The 14,239-nt window shown below is 42.1% G+C and overlaps 1 protein-coding gene across 1 annotated transcript in view; it reads left to right on the top strand.

Moving 5' to 3' along the window:
- The window catches only part of Dner (delta/notch like EGF repeat containing), a 196,124-nt gene that overhangs the window by 23,180 nt on the left and 158,705 nt on the right, over positions 1–14,239 (top strand). Inside the window, exon 5 of the mRNA XM_059278712.1 lies at positions 13,465–13,610. Within this exon, the coding sequence (XP_059134695.1) occupies positions 13,465–13,610 (146 nt within the window). The remainder of the gene's footprint in view (positions 1–13,464; positions 13,611–14,239) is intronic.

Genomic DNA, 14,239 nt, shown 5'->3' with positions numbered 1-14,239 from the left:
TTCTTGACTTTCTTATAGTGATGGACTGTAAACTGGAGGTCAAACCTGACAGAAACCCCTCTCGCCCACAAGTCACTTTTTGTCAGAGTATATTATCACACCAACTGAAGTGAAACCAGGATAGGTAGAGCCCTTTCTGGAGCCCCAGCAAGTGGAGCAGCTAGGGAAGGCTGCCTGGGAGCCTCTTGAGGCATGAAGTGAAGAGTAGGGCAGCCTCCATGATGAGAAATAACACCAATGTGAACCAAAAGTAACCCACTGAGTCAGACTTGCCCTCTTAACTTTCACACTGCCTTCCTCTTTCCTCCCTCAGATTATGGTGCACCATGAGTGCTTTGGTGCAGTGCATCAGTTCTATTTTCTAGCACAATAAATTCATGCATCAAAAAAAAATAAATAAAATTAAGCAGAATTCAAGAACCCACCACATCCCAGCTAGAAACCTCAGCAAATACATTCAAATAACTTCTTTCATATGACTTTGAAGTTACCTGACAGCCTGGTGGGTGACCACTTACACTTTGGATTTTGAGTTGAAGCAGAGGGGAGAGCTGTGAATAGAACTAAAGCAATCAAAAAGATCATGCTCAGGATGCTTCTAAGGGCCAGGAAAGCAAACATATCAATCAACAGCCTTTTGAGGAAACTCACCTGAAAACCCAGTTCCCTGACCACGCTTGTGAAATCACCTTCAGCCCAATTAAGTGTGTATTTATCATCTCCCTCCCATTAGCACATGTGATTAATTATTTTGGCATTCACTGTAATGCCATTAATGGAGAACCATTCATTAACTGGACATGGTGGCAGTTGTGTATGTGCTACAGTGATTTAACAAGTGACTTACTAGGATTTGATGAGCTCAAATTGCATGAATGGAAGATTAAACAATATATAATTCTGACTGATTATAAGAGAGTAATCAAACTGACATTGAAAAATAGATTACACACACGGAGAATTTCAATTGTACATTCTGTGTGAGCCAACAAAATTTCAAAGGAAAATACAAATTAATTTCCATGTTCTCCTAATGAGTTCTTAGGACTGGCATTTTTAAAAGATGTTCAATTCTGATGTGTTCTTCATGTACAATTTGAAATGGAGATCATTCACATGCTTAAATGGAGATTATTTGATGCCAGAAACAGGGACATGGATAGATTTGACAAGCCTCATTGTAAATTTTGCTTCAAATAAGGATTTTATGATTTGAGTATTTTTATAACATTATGCCTTTTATACTAGTTTGTTATTCTTATATAGGTTGCTTGTTGTCCTTTATAAAAAAAATGTCTTTTTAGCCCTGTGCTATCCTATGAGTTGTAGCTATCCATTGCTTATTTATATAAACACTTAAAAGGAATTATTTCACCCAACTCTAGGTTAGTGAACCAGTGAGTTTATTAGGGCTACTTACAGGGTCATGAATGATGATTCAAAGGCAACTGCATCATTAAAAGCTCACCCCCAGAATGGCTGATGACTTCTGAAGGCTGCATCTCTGGAAGACTCTTTGTTCTTACAGTCTTGTAGGCAGGTTGGCCAAACAGAGAATCTCCTCTCTCTGGCTATTCCTTTCTGCTTATATAACTCTGGAGAGTGGCTTTTGTGACTCATAAATTTCAGGAAATTACTGGGACTTGTGAGTTGTTTACTTTATGGGTCTTGATTAGCCTTTCTCTAGGGTGGACTGTTTTAATTTTCAGAAAAAGATCATATAACATGAGTATAAGTTATACTTTGATTTAAACATTATTTTTAGCTGGATGGTGGTGGCTTGTGCCTTTAATCCCAGCACTAAGGAGGCAGAGGCAGGTGGATCTCTGTGAGTTAAAGACCAGCCTGGTCAACAGAGCTAGTTGCAGGACAGCTTAGGCTACATAAAGAAACTCTGTCTCAAAAAACAAAAAACAAAAAACAAACAAACAAAAAAAAACCAAAACAGATAACCACATTATTTTTATTTATTTATTTATTTATTCTAGAAAGAATTTTAAAGGGTGAAAATCATTTTTAAAATTTCATTTCAAAGCTTTGACTTGAAGGACTGAGCTAAGGGAATATCTCAGTGGCTTTCTTGCTTGTACCCTGACACTGCTGGTTTTAAGGGGAACATATTTTTCTGGAGTCTTCTCAGGACTCGCACTGGGTTACATTCAGGATCTGCTCTGGCTCCCTTAAATTCATATGTCAAAACCTAATTTCCAGCTGTGGCATCAGGAGGCATGGACTTGGGGAGGTAATAGGTTGTCAGGGTGCAGTGCTCATAAATGCAATTAATGCTCATGTGAAGGGACACTTGTCTCCTGGAAGTCCCTTACCTCTTCTTGCATGTGAAGACACACTGAAAAGATGGCTACCGATAAATCGAGAGATGGCCTTCACCACACACCAACTTAGTTGGTGCCTTGAACTTTCCAGAGAGATCAATGTCTCTTGTTTCAAAGTTAATCGTCAGTGGTAGTTTTTCCAGAACCCCAAATACGAAGGCCTCATTTTACATGGATATTGTTTGTTCATATTACTGTTGATGATAATGGTGATGCTGATGGGGCTGGTGATGATGGAGGTAATAATGATGGTGGTTATTATGATGGTGATGATGACAATGATGATTTATGAAGTCCTTATCTATTTTTGTATCAAAATCTTTTCATATTATGACCCCCTGTCAAAATAACCACCTAGGAAATAGGTACCGTTACTATTTATATTCCAGAAAGGCACAAAAGTTACTTGAGTTCCTTCTCTTCTTCCTGGTCCCCTAGAAGGTGAGCCATTCTGATAATTGTCCTGCTGTGTATATAACAAACAAGAGGCAGAGAGGGTGTGGTAGAATTAGTATCTTGTTCCTATGAGGAGGTAACACAGTGATGATTTCCTCTAGACCAGATGGCTAATGTGGTAGAATAGGACAAGAGAGAATATTTCAATTCAGAGAAATTGTAACCTGATACCTGTAGCCAGAAGTTTCTCCAGTCCCACCTGGCCCTGTGGCCCCATAGCCATTTTTTAAATAATCACTCAGAGACTTAATATGAATTGCAAATTCTATGGCCTATTGGCTCAAGCGTTTTGCTAGCTAACTCTTACAACTTAACCCATAACTATTAATCTATGTATCACCACAGTGTTCCGTGGCTTTACCTGCATCCCATTACATGTTGCTCCTTGGACGGTGGTTTGGCGTCTCCCCAACTCCACCCTTCTTCTTGTCTTCAGTTTGAATGTACTGCCTATCCTTGTCCTGCCCTGCCATAGGCCAATGCAGCTTTATTTGTCAACCCATCAGAGCAACACATATTTATAGCATAAAGAAAGACATCCCATAGCAGATACCAGCCTTGGGAAAAGGAGTATTATAGCATGAATACCTTTCTGAAAAGAAGTTGAACAAAAATATAGCTGTTCAGGCAAGCCCCAAGTTAAACTTAGGGAAGACACTCCATCCATACCTCTTTGTTAACCTTTAAAGCCTATTCTTGGACATTGCAGTTTCAGAATTCTCTGTAGGTTGCATAGAGGATGCTGCCTGAGTAGAAAGGTAGTGGTAACATCGCTGTATATGACAGCAGTATGGGTTGAGAATAAAATTATATTCAAATGATAGCAAGTTGATTGTACATTTTCCTAGAATGTCTTCACATTATCCATTTCCCCCCCTTAAAGCATAATAATAATAATATATAATTCCTGTAGTCATTTGGCTAGGTGTAACCCATTTAGTGATTTAGAACAAGAACATTCAGAATGATGACTGCTGTTTATGTGCCATTGTGTCCCCTAATTCAGGAGTATATTTGCCTAGATCAGTGATTCCCAACATGTAGGTTGTGACTCCTTTGGGGGTTGAATGACCCTTTCACAGGGGTTGCATTTCAGATATTTATATTATGGTTCATAACAGTAGCAAAATTACAGTTATGAAGTAGCAACAAAAGTAATTTTATGGTTGGGGGTCACCACAACATGAGGAACTTTATCAAAGGGTCACAGGGTTAGGAAGGTTGAGAATCACTGGGCTAGATCTTACTCAGGAACCCACAGAAAATGAGATATTTTGTATGGGCAAACTGTCCCCTCAAACAACTTCCTCCTCTAAGCATCAAAACTCACAAGTGTGACTAGGGTGCAGCAGTGTGTGGAATGCTTGCCCTGCATGCACAAAGCCCTGGGTTGGTTCCCTAGCATCCAGGTGAAGGCAGTAGGAATTGGAAGTTCAAAGTCATCCTTGACTACCTGGTGGAGGCCAACTGTTGTCTCAAATACAAAACAAAACAAATCCCAGCAAAATATTACAAGCAGGTACAACAGTCACCAAGCTTTTAGGTAGAAACTGACTGAAAACTTTGTGTAGAGAAGATAAAAAGATTGCAATGAGGTCTTGAGTCCATGGTATGGCCACCAGGTTCTCCAATGGGTGCCAAATAACTGTATTAACACAGGGGGACATTTTTGAAAGAGCAATCCAGTACCTCCTCCCAATTTACCTCCTGATCTGGATTTCATTAATAAAACAGGCCTGAAGAGCAGTTGAGTTCTTGTATTCAAGGAGTGTTAGGTAGCCTTGTTTTGTTGGCCCCGAACTTGGTCTTGCCAAGCGCTTACACCCAGAAGGAAGCTCTTTCCTCCTGGCCCAAGACACTGTCAAAGAGTTGATTTCTTCCATTTTGCTTCCCGGTCTCCATGTGTTGGGTCACAGATGTAGGCAGACTCCTTCCTGACTTACTATGCTTTGCACTAAGCCCAGCCTGCCTTCTTAATAGGCCAGCACAGGTGTGCCATCCCACCCCAGTGCCTAATGGAACAAGACATGGTCATTGTGAGCTGGCTTTCCCAGTGTCAGAGTTAATGCCAGAGCCCTAGGTCAGCAGCTGGAAGCTGCTATTTGAAAACATCCATGCTTTGGGACTTCCTGAGTTGAGAACAGTATTTATAGGTTATAAGTTTGTGCCAAATGACTCCAAGCATTAATAGGCAAACTCGGTGCAATCTATTTTGAGCACCCACAGTTCAAGAATTTATGGTCGCAATTTTTATTTTCCATGTACCCTTTCCCTTTAAGAGCGAGGAAAATGATCTTGAACCAAACGACTGAAGTGAGATGTGCAAATCCCCTTTGCTATTAATCCCAATGAGGTGTTAACTACAAAGTCCATTTAAGACTCTTTAGCAATAGCTTTAGAGAAGAAGGCAGTAAAATAAACAGTTAATGGCCTGAAGCCAGCGTCCCCTGCACTTTAATTGATGCTTGACCACTGCATTCCAAGGATAATGGTTGGGCCCTCCTTCACTTCTCACTTGCACCTAGGGGGGCTGTTGTAAGAGGCCTGGTAATGATTGGAGAACACTTCCTTACTGTGTTAATGAGCACCCCTAGGCAGCAGCAAGAGCACTGTGTGTGTTTGTGTGTTGGGAGAACGGGGAGGCAGGAGAGGAGAAGTGGGGGGAGGGAGGGGGAGCCCAACTTTTATTTGTCATCCTAACTAGTTCCTTGGGGGGTGTTAACAGATCCCTGGATTGCCTTTGTAGGGTTGCTTTCTTTATGGTTTTAGACCTCAGTAGGGAAATCATCCAGCCACATACCAGATAGAAGTGAGCCACTCAACATCTGTTTTTCTCCAACCCTTTCTTTCCCTTTTCCAACATCTAAATGGCAAGTTGAGCTCTGCAGAGAGCTGGAGACTTACCCCCACCATGGACCAAAGTTTTCCTCCATAATACAGTCACAGTCCTAATCTGCTGTAGTTCTTCATGCTTTCTAAGAAATCTCATTGTGGCACATGGTGGCTCACACCTGTAGTTCAGGTACTTAAGAGCCGAGGCAGGAGGATTGCTGTGAATTCAAGGCTAGCCTGGGAACATCAGGGACCCTGTCTCAAATACCCAAACAAAGCACACAAGCAAATTAACTAGCAGACCAAAATCCAAACCACCATTCTACAAAAAAAAAGAAAGAAAGAAAGAAAGAAAGAAAAAGAAAAAGAAGAAAAAAGAAATAAAAATCTTAACTTTTCTCACCAATTCTACAATTGAAAATATTTTACAGGCATTTCTTTTTTAGTATAATTATGGACTGGTATTGATGCACAACTCAGTTTACAGGCTAAGTGTAGTGGGACATGCCTTTAGTCCTAGCATCTGGGAGGCAGAGGCAGGAGAATCTTTGTGAGTTTGAAGCTAGTCTTGTCTACAAAGTAAAATCCAGGACAGCCAGGATTACACAGAGAGACCCTGTCTCAAAAACCAAAAAGCAAGCAAACAACTTGCTTCACTTACAGAAACTGCGTTTCTGGTCTTGGTGCCTGCCGAGCCCCACTTTCTCGCTCCTCTCCCCTGGAGTTACTTCTCTGTTCCTGTACGTTTGTATCATCTGTGTTAGATGCCCCCTCAAACAGTTTCAGAGGTTCATCCATTATGATCGTGAAGGGAGCATGACTGCAGGCAGGTGTGGTGCTGATTCTGAGAGGGCTGCATCTTGCAGGCAACAGAAGGTCGACCGTCACACTGAGGGAAGCTTGAGAAAAAGAGACCTCAAAGCCCGCACCCGTAGTGACACACTTCCTCCAACAAATGCCACTCCCTTTGGGGGCCATTTTCTTTCAAACTACCACAGCGGGCCTATATTAGGAATTGCATTACCTCTCATCAGTGCAGAACACAGCTCTCATGAGCCTCAAAGGGGACGAGAGGCAGTTTATTCTGGAGTTGAATATGAGTGAGCATGGCCTGGGAACACGGATTCAGGTTCTCCCAAATATCATGTTCCAATGTGGTGACAGCTTCATGAATTTTTAGAGTAACAGAGGATAGCATAAATCAAGATGCTTTTCAAATACATTGGTGAGAACAGCAAATAAGTATATTCCCACAAAGCAAGGGAGTCTTTGCTATAGGACTCAGATGCTCTCATGACATTCTCAGCCTTTGGGTTGGTAGAAGCTAGAGCTCTATTTGTATATCCCCAAAGGATTTACCTAGTTTAAGCCTCAAGGATATTAGGTCAAAACACAGAGGTGGGCAATAAACAGCTATTTTGGGAGTTAACAGTAGCTCAAGATACAACATCCCAAAGCTCTACAATCATCGAGGTTCCAATAAGTCAATTAGTCATATAGAATGTTTGATGTAGGGGTGTATTTTTTTTTTCTGGGAACTTCATTTCATAATATGTTGATTTCATATCTTAAGAAAGGTACAGCAGTGCCATTACTCTGAGTTTCTTCTAAGAATGTAAAAGTGTCTGTAAAAGGGATCGCACTTGGCTTCTAGCAGCTCTCAAATGATCATAGCCCCAAAGAGCCTCCTTTCATGGAATGAATTCTGTTTCATTTCAGGGGGCACAGTTTCTGCCCTGGGTATGTGGAATTTCCCATTCACTCCTTTGCTCTGACTTAGCTGCTGTTTGATGGAAAAATTGAACAGCACTGCTTTTTCACTCTGGGGTATTCCAGGCATTTCCCCTAGACATCACCAAAGGGAGGTATGGAGGCCCAAATTACTCAGGGTCAGAGAATGAGCTTGCTTTACCCAGCAGGGCTGCATAAGGGGATGATTTGACCATAGGGTGTGGTTACCAGGTGATTGGAAGGGTCTAGACTTGGCTGTGCGGTGTGCTTTGATCTTGCAAGGGGGAGGTCTTTTGCCCCACCCCTTAGCATTGTTATAAAAAGCCCTTTTGAATAAGCAGGAAAGGCCATTGGGTATTGATCCAGGTCCTCCCAAAGCTATTCTGTGTTTCTGTCTTTCTCCTCTTTGCTATCTTTCTATCTAATATTTTCTTATTCCTCTCTCCTCCTCATAAGAACCCTTGAAAAGGTGAGAGCTGGCCTCCCATAGGGAGGAAAAAAAAAAATTAATGAAATTACACTCTGACCTGGTAGGAGCAACTAGCTACTGTTCTCATCATCACACTCAGGGTCTTGTACACAAGCTATTCATCCCAGTGACTCAGTTGAAGGGATTGGAGAACATGGCTCAGCAGCAACAGGTATCATCATGTAGTTTGAGAACACTATGTATGTGTTCATACGTGTGTATGTATGTGTATGCGTGTGTGTCTGTGTGGAGGCTCAAGGTTGACGTAAGGTATCCTCCTCAATTGCTCTCATTTTTTTCAATTTTATTTTATGTGTGTCAGTGTTTTGCCTGCAAATATGTCTGTGTACACGTGCATGCAGTGCCTATAGAGGCCAGAAGAGGACATGGATCCTCTGAGACTAGGTGCAGATGATGGTGAGCCTCCATGTGGGTGTTGGGAATCAAACCCAAGTCCTCTGCAAGAGAGGCCATTGCTCTCAACCCCTGTGCCACTAATCCCAATTGCTCTTGTTTCTTGAGACAATCTTTCATTGAGTCTGGAATTCACTGCCTTGGCTAGACTGGCTGGCCAGTAAGCCCCATAAATCATGCCCTATCTCCTCTCCAATGTGGGGGTTACAGGCAGATTCTCCATACCTCGCTTGCCCGCCCACCCCCACCTCTCTCCTTCTTAAGATGTGTTCTGAACTTAGGTCCCCAGGCTTGCACAGCTCACACTTTACTGACAGAATCCTCTCTCCACCCAGACCCCAGATTACAAAGTTTTATTTAAAGAAATGCCTCTAGTGCTAATTCAAAACAGAAGTGTTTTTTTTTTACGTGCCACACCTAAAAAGTCACAAATATGGGCAGCAGAGGAAGCTTTTAGCTTAGAAAGATGGTTTTTCAATAAGTAAAAGATGACAGGCAGTGTGGTCCTCAGGTAGAGAGAGTTTATAGATAACTCCTACATTTAACTGGGACAGGTATAGCTTCATCAATAGTTCAGTAAGGCCTTTAAGGCCCCAATACTCATGATGTTATTAAGCATATACAGCTAACGCAGAGTTCTTTCTTTCTGAGTTGCACTAAGAAATTCAGACATGTATAGTGAGTACTGGAGTAAACATCAGTTGCTTGGATTCCAAAAACATGTGAATAAAATATACTCTGAGAGGCTCATGTGAATGCCTCTCATTCTAAATGATTGTCACTTCAATTAACATTATGAAGTGACTTAGTTTTTCTACCGGATTCTTAACTGGAAGCACATGCCTGACTTACATTGGGGAATCTTTTTCTTTTTTAATTATGCATTTGTGTGGGTGTCTGTGTGTGTATGTGCATATGTGAGTGCCGGTGCCCTCGGGTCTGGCACTGGAGTTGTAGGCAGGTGTGAGCTGTGCAGTGGGTGCCGAGATCCGCACTCAAGAGCAGCAAACACTCTCATCACTGAGCCATCTCTCCAGCTCCCAGGAATCTTTTCCAAAAACACGTCTGCCAGCATCCTATTCCAAATCCCAGATTCTTTGTCATGTACGTTGGGGTCTGGAAATATGTAGTTTGGAGAATGTCCTGCAGGATATTGAAGCTTCTGTCCTCATTTCTGGGAACTGGCCCCATCCTATGCATGCTAGGCAATTCTCCTACCACTGAGCTTTCTGCATTTTATTTGAGACAAAGTCTTACTAAATTGCCCAGGCTGGCCTTGAACTTGTGATCTTCCCACCACAACCTCTTGAGTAGCTGGGATTATAGGCCTGTACTACAAGGCCTGGCTGAAGCTACTAGTTTCAACACTACTTAAGGAACCACTGCTTCTGACTGAAAAGTTTAGAGTGACAGGAAGCAGGGTGACTTGTCTTCGTTTTCTTAGCCTGCTTGGCCACCTCATTTGTAGAAGTGGACTCCATTAGTGCTCAGTGAGGAAACAGAAGCCAATTATGTAGAAAACGACACATTGTGTACTTTTAACTATGTACTTGTCTGAATTATTGCTGGCTAAATGAATTTAATAGTTGGACAGAATTTTGAAAAATAATCTTTGGAAGAAAACTTCTTCTGAATAATTGTAGAACATTATGAGTTCTAAATGTTTAGTGAACAGATGAAGTAGATTTTACAAAATTGAAAGTATTTAATGTGAAATCCGGGAACGAAGCAAAGACATGAAAAACATTTTTATGATGACTGATACCATATTTTGTCTCAATTATTTTATGTGTAGAAACGTCATTTGGGATAAGATCTCAATGTTTGTCAGTCACCTTTTGTCCAGCCAGGGTAATCCTAAATTGATAATTACCTAGGATTTGTGCATTCCAATGATTGCTGCTCTTCAGGATTTGAAGAGAACATGGACTGGTGTGACACTCAGTTGATGAAGTGACTCTGACCCTGAGAATTCATGTAATAAAAGCTGGGCATGGTGATGCGCACTTTCAATCCCAGAGGCTGGGAAGCAGGAACAGCCCAGGGCTTGCTGGTCACCCTGCCTAGCCTACTTTGTGTGTGCGAGGCAGGTGAGAGACCTTGACTAAAAATAAAGATGGAAAGTATCTGAGGAACAACACTTGAGGTTGTTGTAAGGCCTCCTCATGGACATGCATGACATGCCCCTATATACACGTGCCCCCCCCCCCACCTGAGTGGACATAGTACGTCTTTCATAAGGCATTCTGGAACTCTTTTTTTTTTGGCCACCATCTTTGCTGCTTTGGCTCTGTGTACCCATGTGGTCCCCATCCCTTCTCCAAGACGTGTTCTTTGCCACCAAGGAGGTGTCAGTAAGGGTGGCATAAGACAGAGTCATAAGACAAATAGTTGGGGACTGGTGCATGACGTAAACTTGAGCATGGGTAGACCCAGCCAAGCTCAGAATACACTGGAATATCAAGGGAAAGCCCCCAAGTGAGATGAGATCAGAGTAGGATCTCAGTGGTTTTCAGCGTTGGAGAAGGAGGGGTATTGCCAGCTAGAGAGAGTGGTAAAGTGTTAGCAGAGTTGAGATGCACAGGGTGTTTCTGCACAGTGCAGAGGCTCCATGGAGCAAGCCATTCACTTCCTTCCTCCCTAAAGTGTGTCTACAACAGAGGTTCAATAGGAAACACTAGGAAGAAAGCAACCTGCTCCCCATGGACTAAAACACCGCTCTACACCAGAAATCCACTTCTAGTCTCCACCGAGACACCAAGTTGGCACAATGTCTTTGTAGGGCACATAGGGAGCAGGTATAGTGTCAAGACTTGCCTGAATATTCAGGAAATAGAGGTGTGCAGTGCAGAAACTAACTTCCCACAGCTGTGAGGAATAGTTCTGAGAGCAGAGGGCTTCATCAGCATTCCTGACAACCCACTTGCTCTGTCAGGGACTCTGAGAACCACAGCACCTTGTAACTCCTTTCTTTCCCCAGTTCAAGGCCTGCTTCATGCTTTGCTCTGTGACTGCCCTCCACTTAGCATTTAAAAGAATGGGAAGTGAACCCAATATGTCAAGGAACACTTTGAACAAATCTGTGGTAATGAGTCTTAGGAAATAATACAGAGCACCCCCAGGGTGCAAGGGCATTTAAATTGAGAACACTATTTAGAAGGTTGCTGATTTCTCATCTACAGAGGCAACATGTGACCATCATTAAGGAGAGGATGGTAGCTGTCCTGCATGCAAGGCAGACCCATGGCATTCTGTTTCTTACCGTTTCTTATTTTACTTCAGTGTTCTCATGAGAAAAAAAAATGTAAGTCTGCGTACATCCCTGTGCCTCGGGACAATGAGAGGAGTAGATTGTTAAAAAAGCTTGAATATAGTAACCATGATACCCTTCTGGAACTATGTATTATAGGTATCTAGCCTGTCAAAGCCTGTATGAAGTTCTGATACCTGAAGCATAATAGAGAATCTTAAACTTAAAAACTCCATTACATGAAAATTAAATCATATGTGACTATGAAATGAATATAAGGCTTACACCCAACAATTAACTTTTTGCATGATATATATGTACATATATATATAAAACATATATAGCATATATAGATATAATATGTATAAAACAATGTTATATAGCCAGAAGCTCTCTTCATGTGTGTGTGAGTGTGTGTGAGTGTGTGTGTGTGTGTGTGTGTGTGTGTGTGTATGTGTGTGTGCCTTTGGAGACCAGAAGAGAGTGTCAGATCTCCTGGAGCTAGAGTAACAGGCAGATGTGAGTTTTCCAACATGGCACTCGTTGGGATGGGCTGATACAAGAAATTTCCAGAACTTTTGACTATCCAGAGTACCCAGGAGAGGAAGCAACGAGTAATACATGCATTTTCTCTGTGGGTGAATCTCAAAAATTATTATAGGACCAGCCTTAATAATAGTCTTCCCAGGGGCCCAGAAGAGAAACTATGAATGACGAGAATTATTTTCGGGAAATGAATCTAAGTACACCAAGCTCTTTGTCCATCTACTTTATTCCTCTGGGATAAATTCCTGTCTACACAGCTACAGTTCTGTACTCAAGCCTAGTTCCTTTCTCTCTATATTTATCTACTGTGCCCTCTAAGTTCTATCTTAATTCTCTCATCTTAATTCTGCCTTGTCTAGGTTCTTCTCATCTTGTTCTTACCCATCTAGTACTTCCCCATCTGGCTCTTCCTCATCTTCCATCTCGTCCTCAAGTTCTCTCTGGTCAAAATCCTCCTTATAGCTCTCAGTTCTCCCCAAGTCTCTGAGGTGTTCAGTTATAAACCCAAGCAGTAGCAATCCTCCCCCTCCAGCCAGGCCACCAGGCTTGAACTCCTACAGGGTCATAAAGGCAGGTAAGAATTTTCCTTAGGCAGTGACCCTCAGGCTTTCTTTTACAACCCCAAAAGGGAGTGGTTAAAGGAGGAGGTCAGCTGAGAGCTAATCATTGTTAGTATATCAGAAAGGGAATTTATGTGCTCAGTCTACATTCCTAGAAGTGGTTAGGTAAGAAGTTAGGAGTCTATCATGTTAGTAAGGCTGTATAAGAAAGGAGGGTCTCACCTTAAATTGCACAAGAAATAAAGCTATCTGCCTGACCTAGGAGACAGGTGTTGTTTCCATAAGGGTGTTACCTTAGTTCAGGAGATCATTTGGCCTTGGATGCTGGATAGGTATTTTAGATAAATACAGTGTTAGGAGTTCTTGGAACCACACATAGCATACAAGAAAATCATTTTAGGAACCAGCTAATATATATACAAAAGCTAAAATATCACCAAGACTTCTTAAGCCATGGCTTGACCTAGAGTAGCTTTTGTGATAGTAGTTGAATTCCATTACATTTTCCTGCTTGCAGCAGGTAAAGACCAGGGTGTAAACTCAGAGGTTGAGTTCTAAGATGAAGCACAGAGATGGGACTGGCAGACAAAGTGTCTCTCACAGGACAAGGGCAGGAGCAGAACGGAATGATGATGGACATGCCTGATGCTCCCCTTCTTTGTCCTTGGCAATTTCCCATGATGCTTGGAGGGATGTTGCATCTTAAGGACCTGAAGTCTGAATCAACAGAAGCTGTATGGCTTACTTTATTCCTCCATGTTATCGTGTTTATCTGACGTTCAGACTAAATTCAGCGTAGGCAAAATTCTAGTCTTGCAGAAAGTGTGTTGGAAGAGCTTGCTTTACATTTCTTGTTATCCTGTTTTCTTTTAGGTTTTGTGAATGATTCTGTTGCTAAGTCCATCGTGGCTTTGCGTTTAACTCTGGTGGTGAAGGCCAGCACCTGTGTGCCTGGGGACAGCCACTCCAATGACTTAGAGTGTTCAGGAAAAGGAAAATGTGCCACGAAGCCATCAGAGGTAAGGGACACATGGGAGCTTCTACATATTATTATAACTAAACAAATATGTATTTGTATATATGTGTAAGCAACATATAGATACATGAGTTTCCATGTGACTTTTAAAGTCACTGGAGTAAGTTCTGTGCAGAGATAGACCTTCTTGAGTTAGTACGAAGCTGAGGTTACTTCTGGTAGAAGAATCAAATGAAATGGAAGAAAGCAAAAGTCATCATGGTCATTTATTTCCCAGGATTTGAAACTGTGGCAATCCCTTCCTCAGGCTAGTTATGAAAGTGAAGGAACAGCAAGAGAAGGTGTGGAGAACAGGGTGACCCAGTAGATTTCATCTTTGAGGAGCCAGCATTATAAACACTATGGAGGACCCGAGCCCCGTTCCTCACTTTCTTTGGTAGCTGTGGTCACATGACACCAGGTCTCTTGTGAGTAGGGCAAAGGCCTGCAGATAGTTTTCTCTTCTGCCTTCTTTCCAGTATTGACAGGAATCAGCTATCAGACCAGCAAAGGGCCATGACAGTCACTGGGACCATCATCCCTGCGTCTCAGGCTCCCTTCAAACCTTTTTGGCAGATTGCCTCTAGACTCTAACTGAAGATCCCAGCAGGGGTGACAGTGTTATTAATCTGG

Source organism: Peromyscus eremicus, chromosome 13 (genome assembly GCF_949786415.1).
Source record: "Peromyscus eremicus chromosome 13, PerEre_H2_v1, whole genome shotgun sequence".
NCBI classification, from domain to species: Eukaryota; Metazoa; Chordata; class Mammalia; order Rodentia; family Cricetidae; genus Peromyscus; species Peromyscus eremicus.
This window is presented reverse-complemented; position numbering and strand designations above follow the sequence as displayed.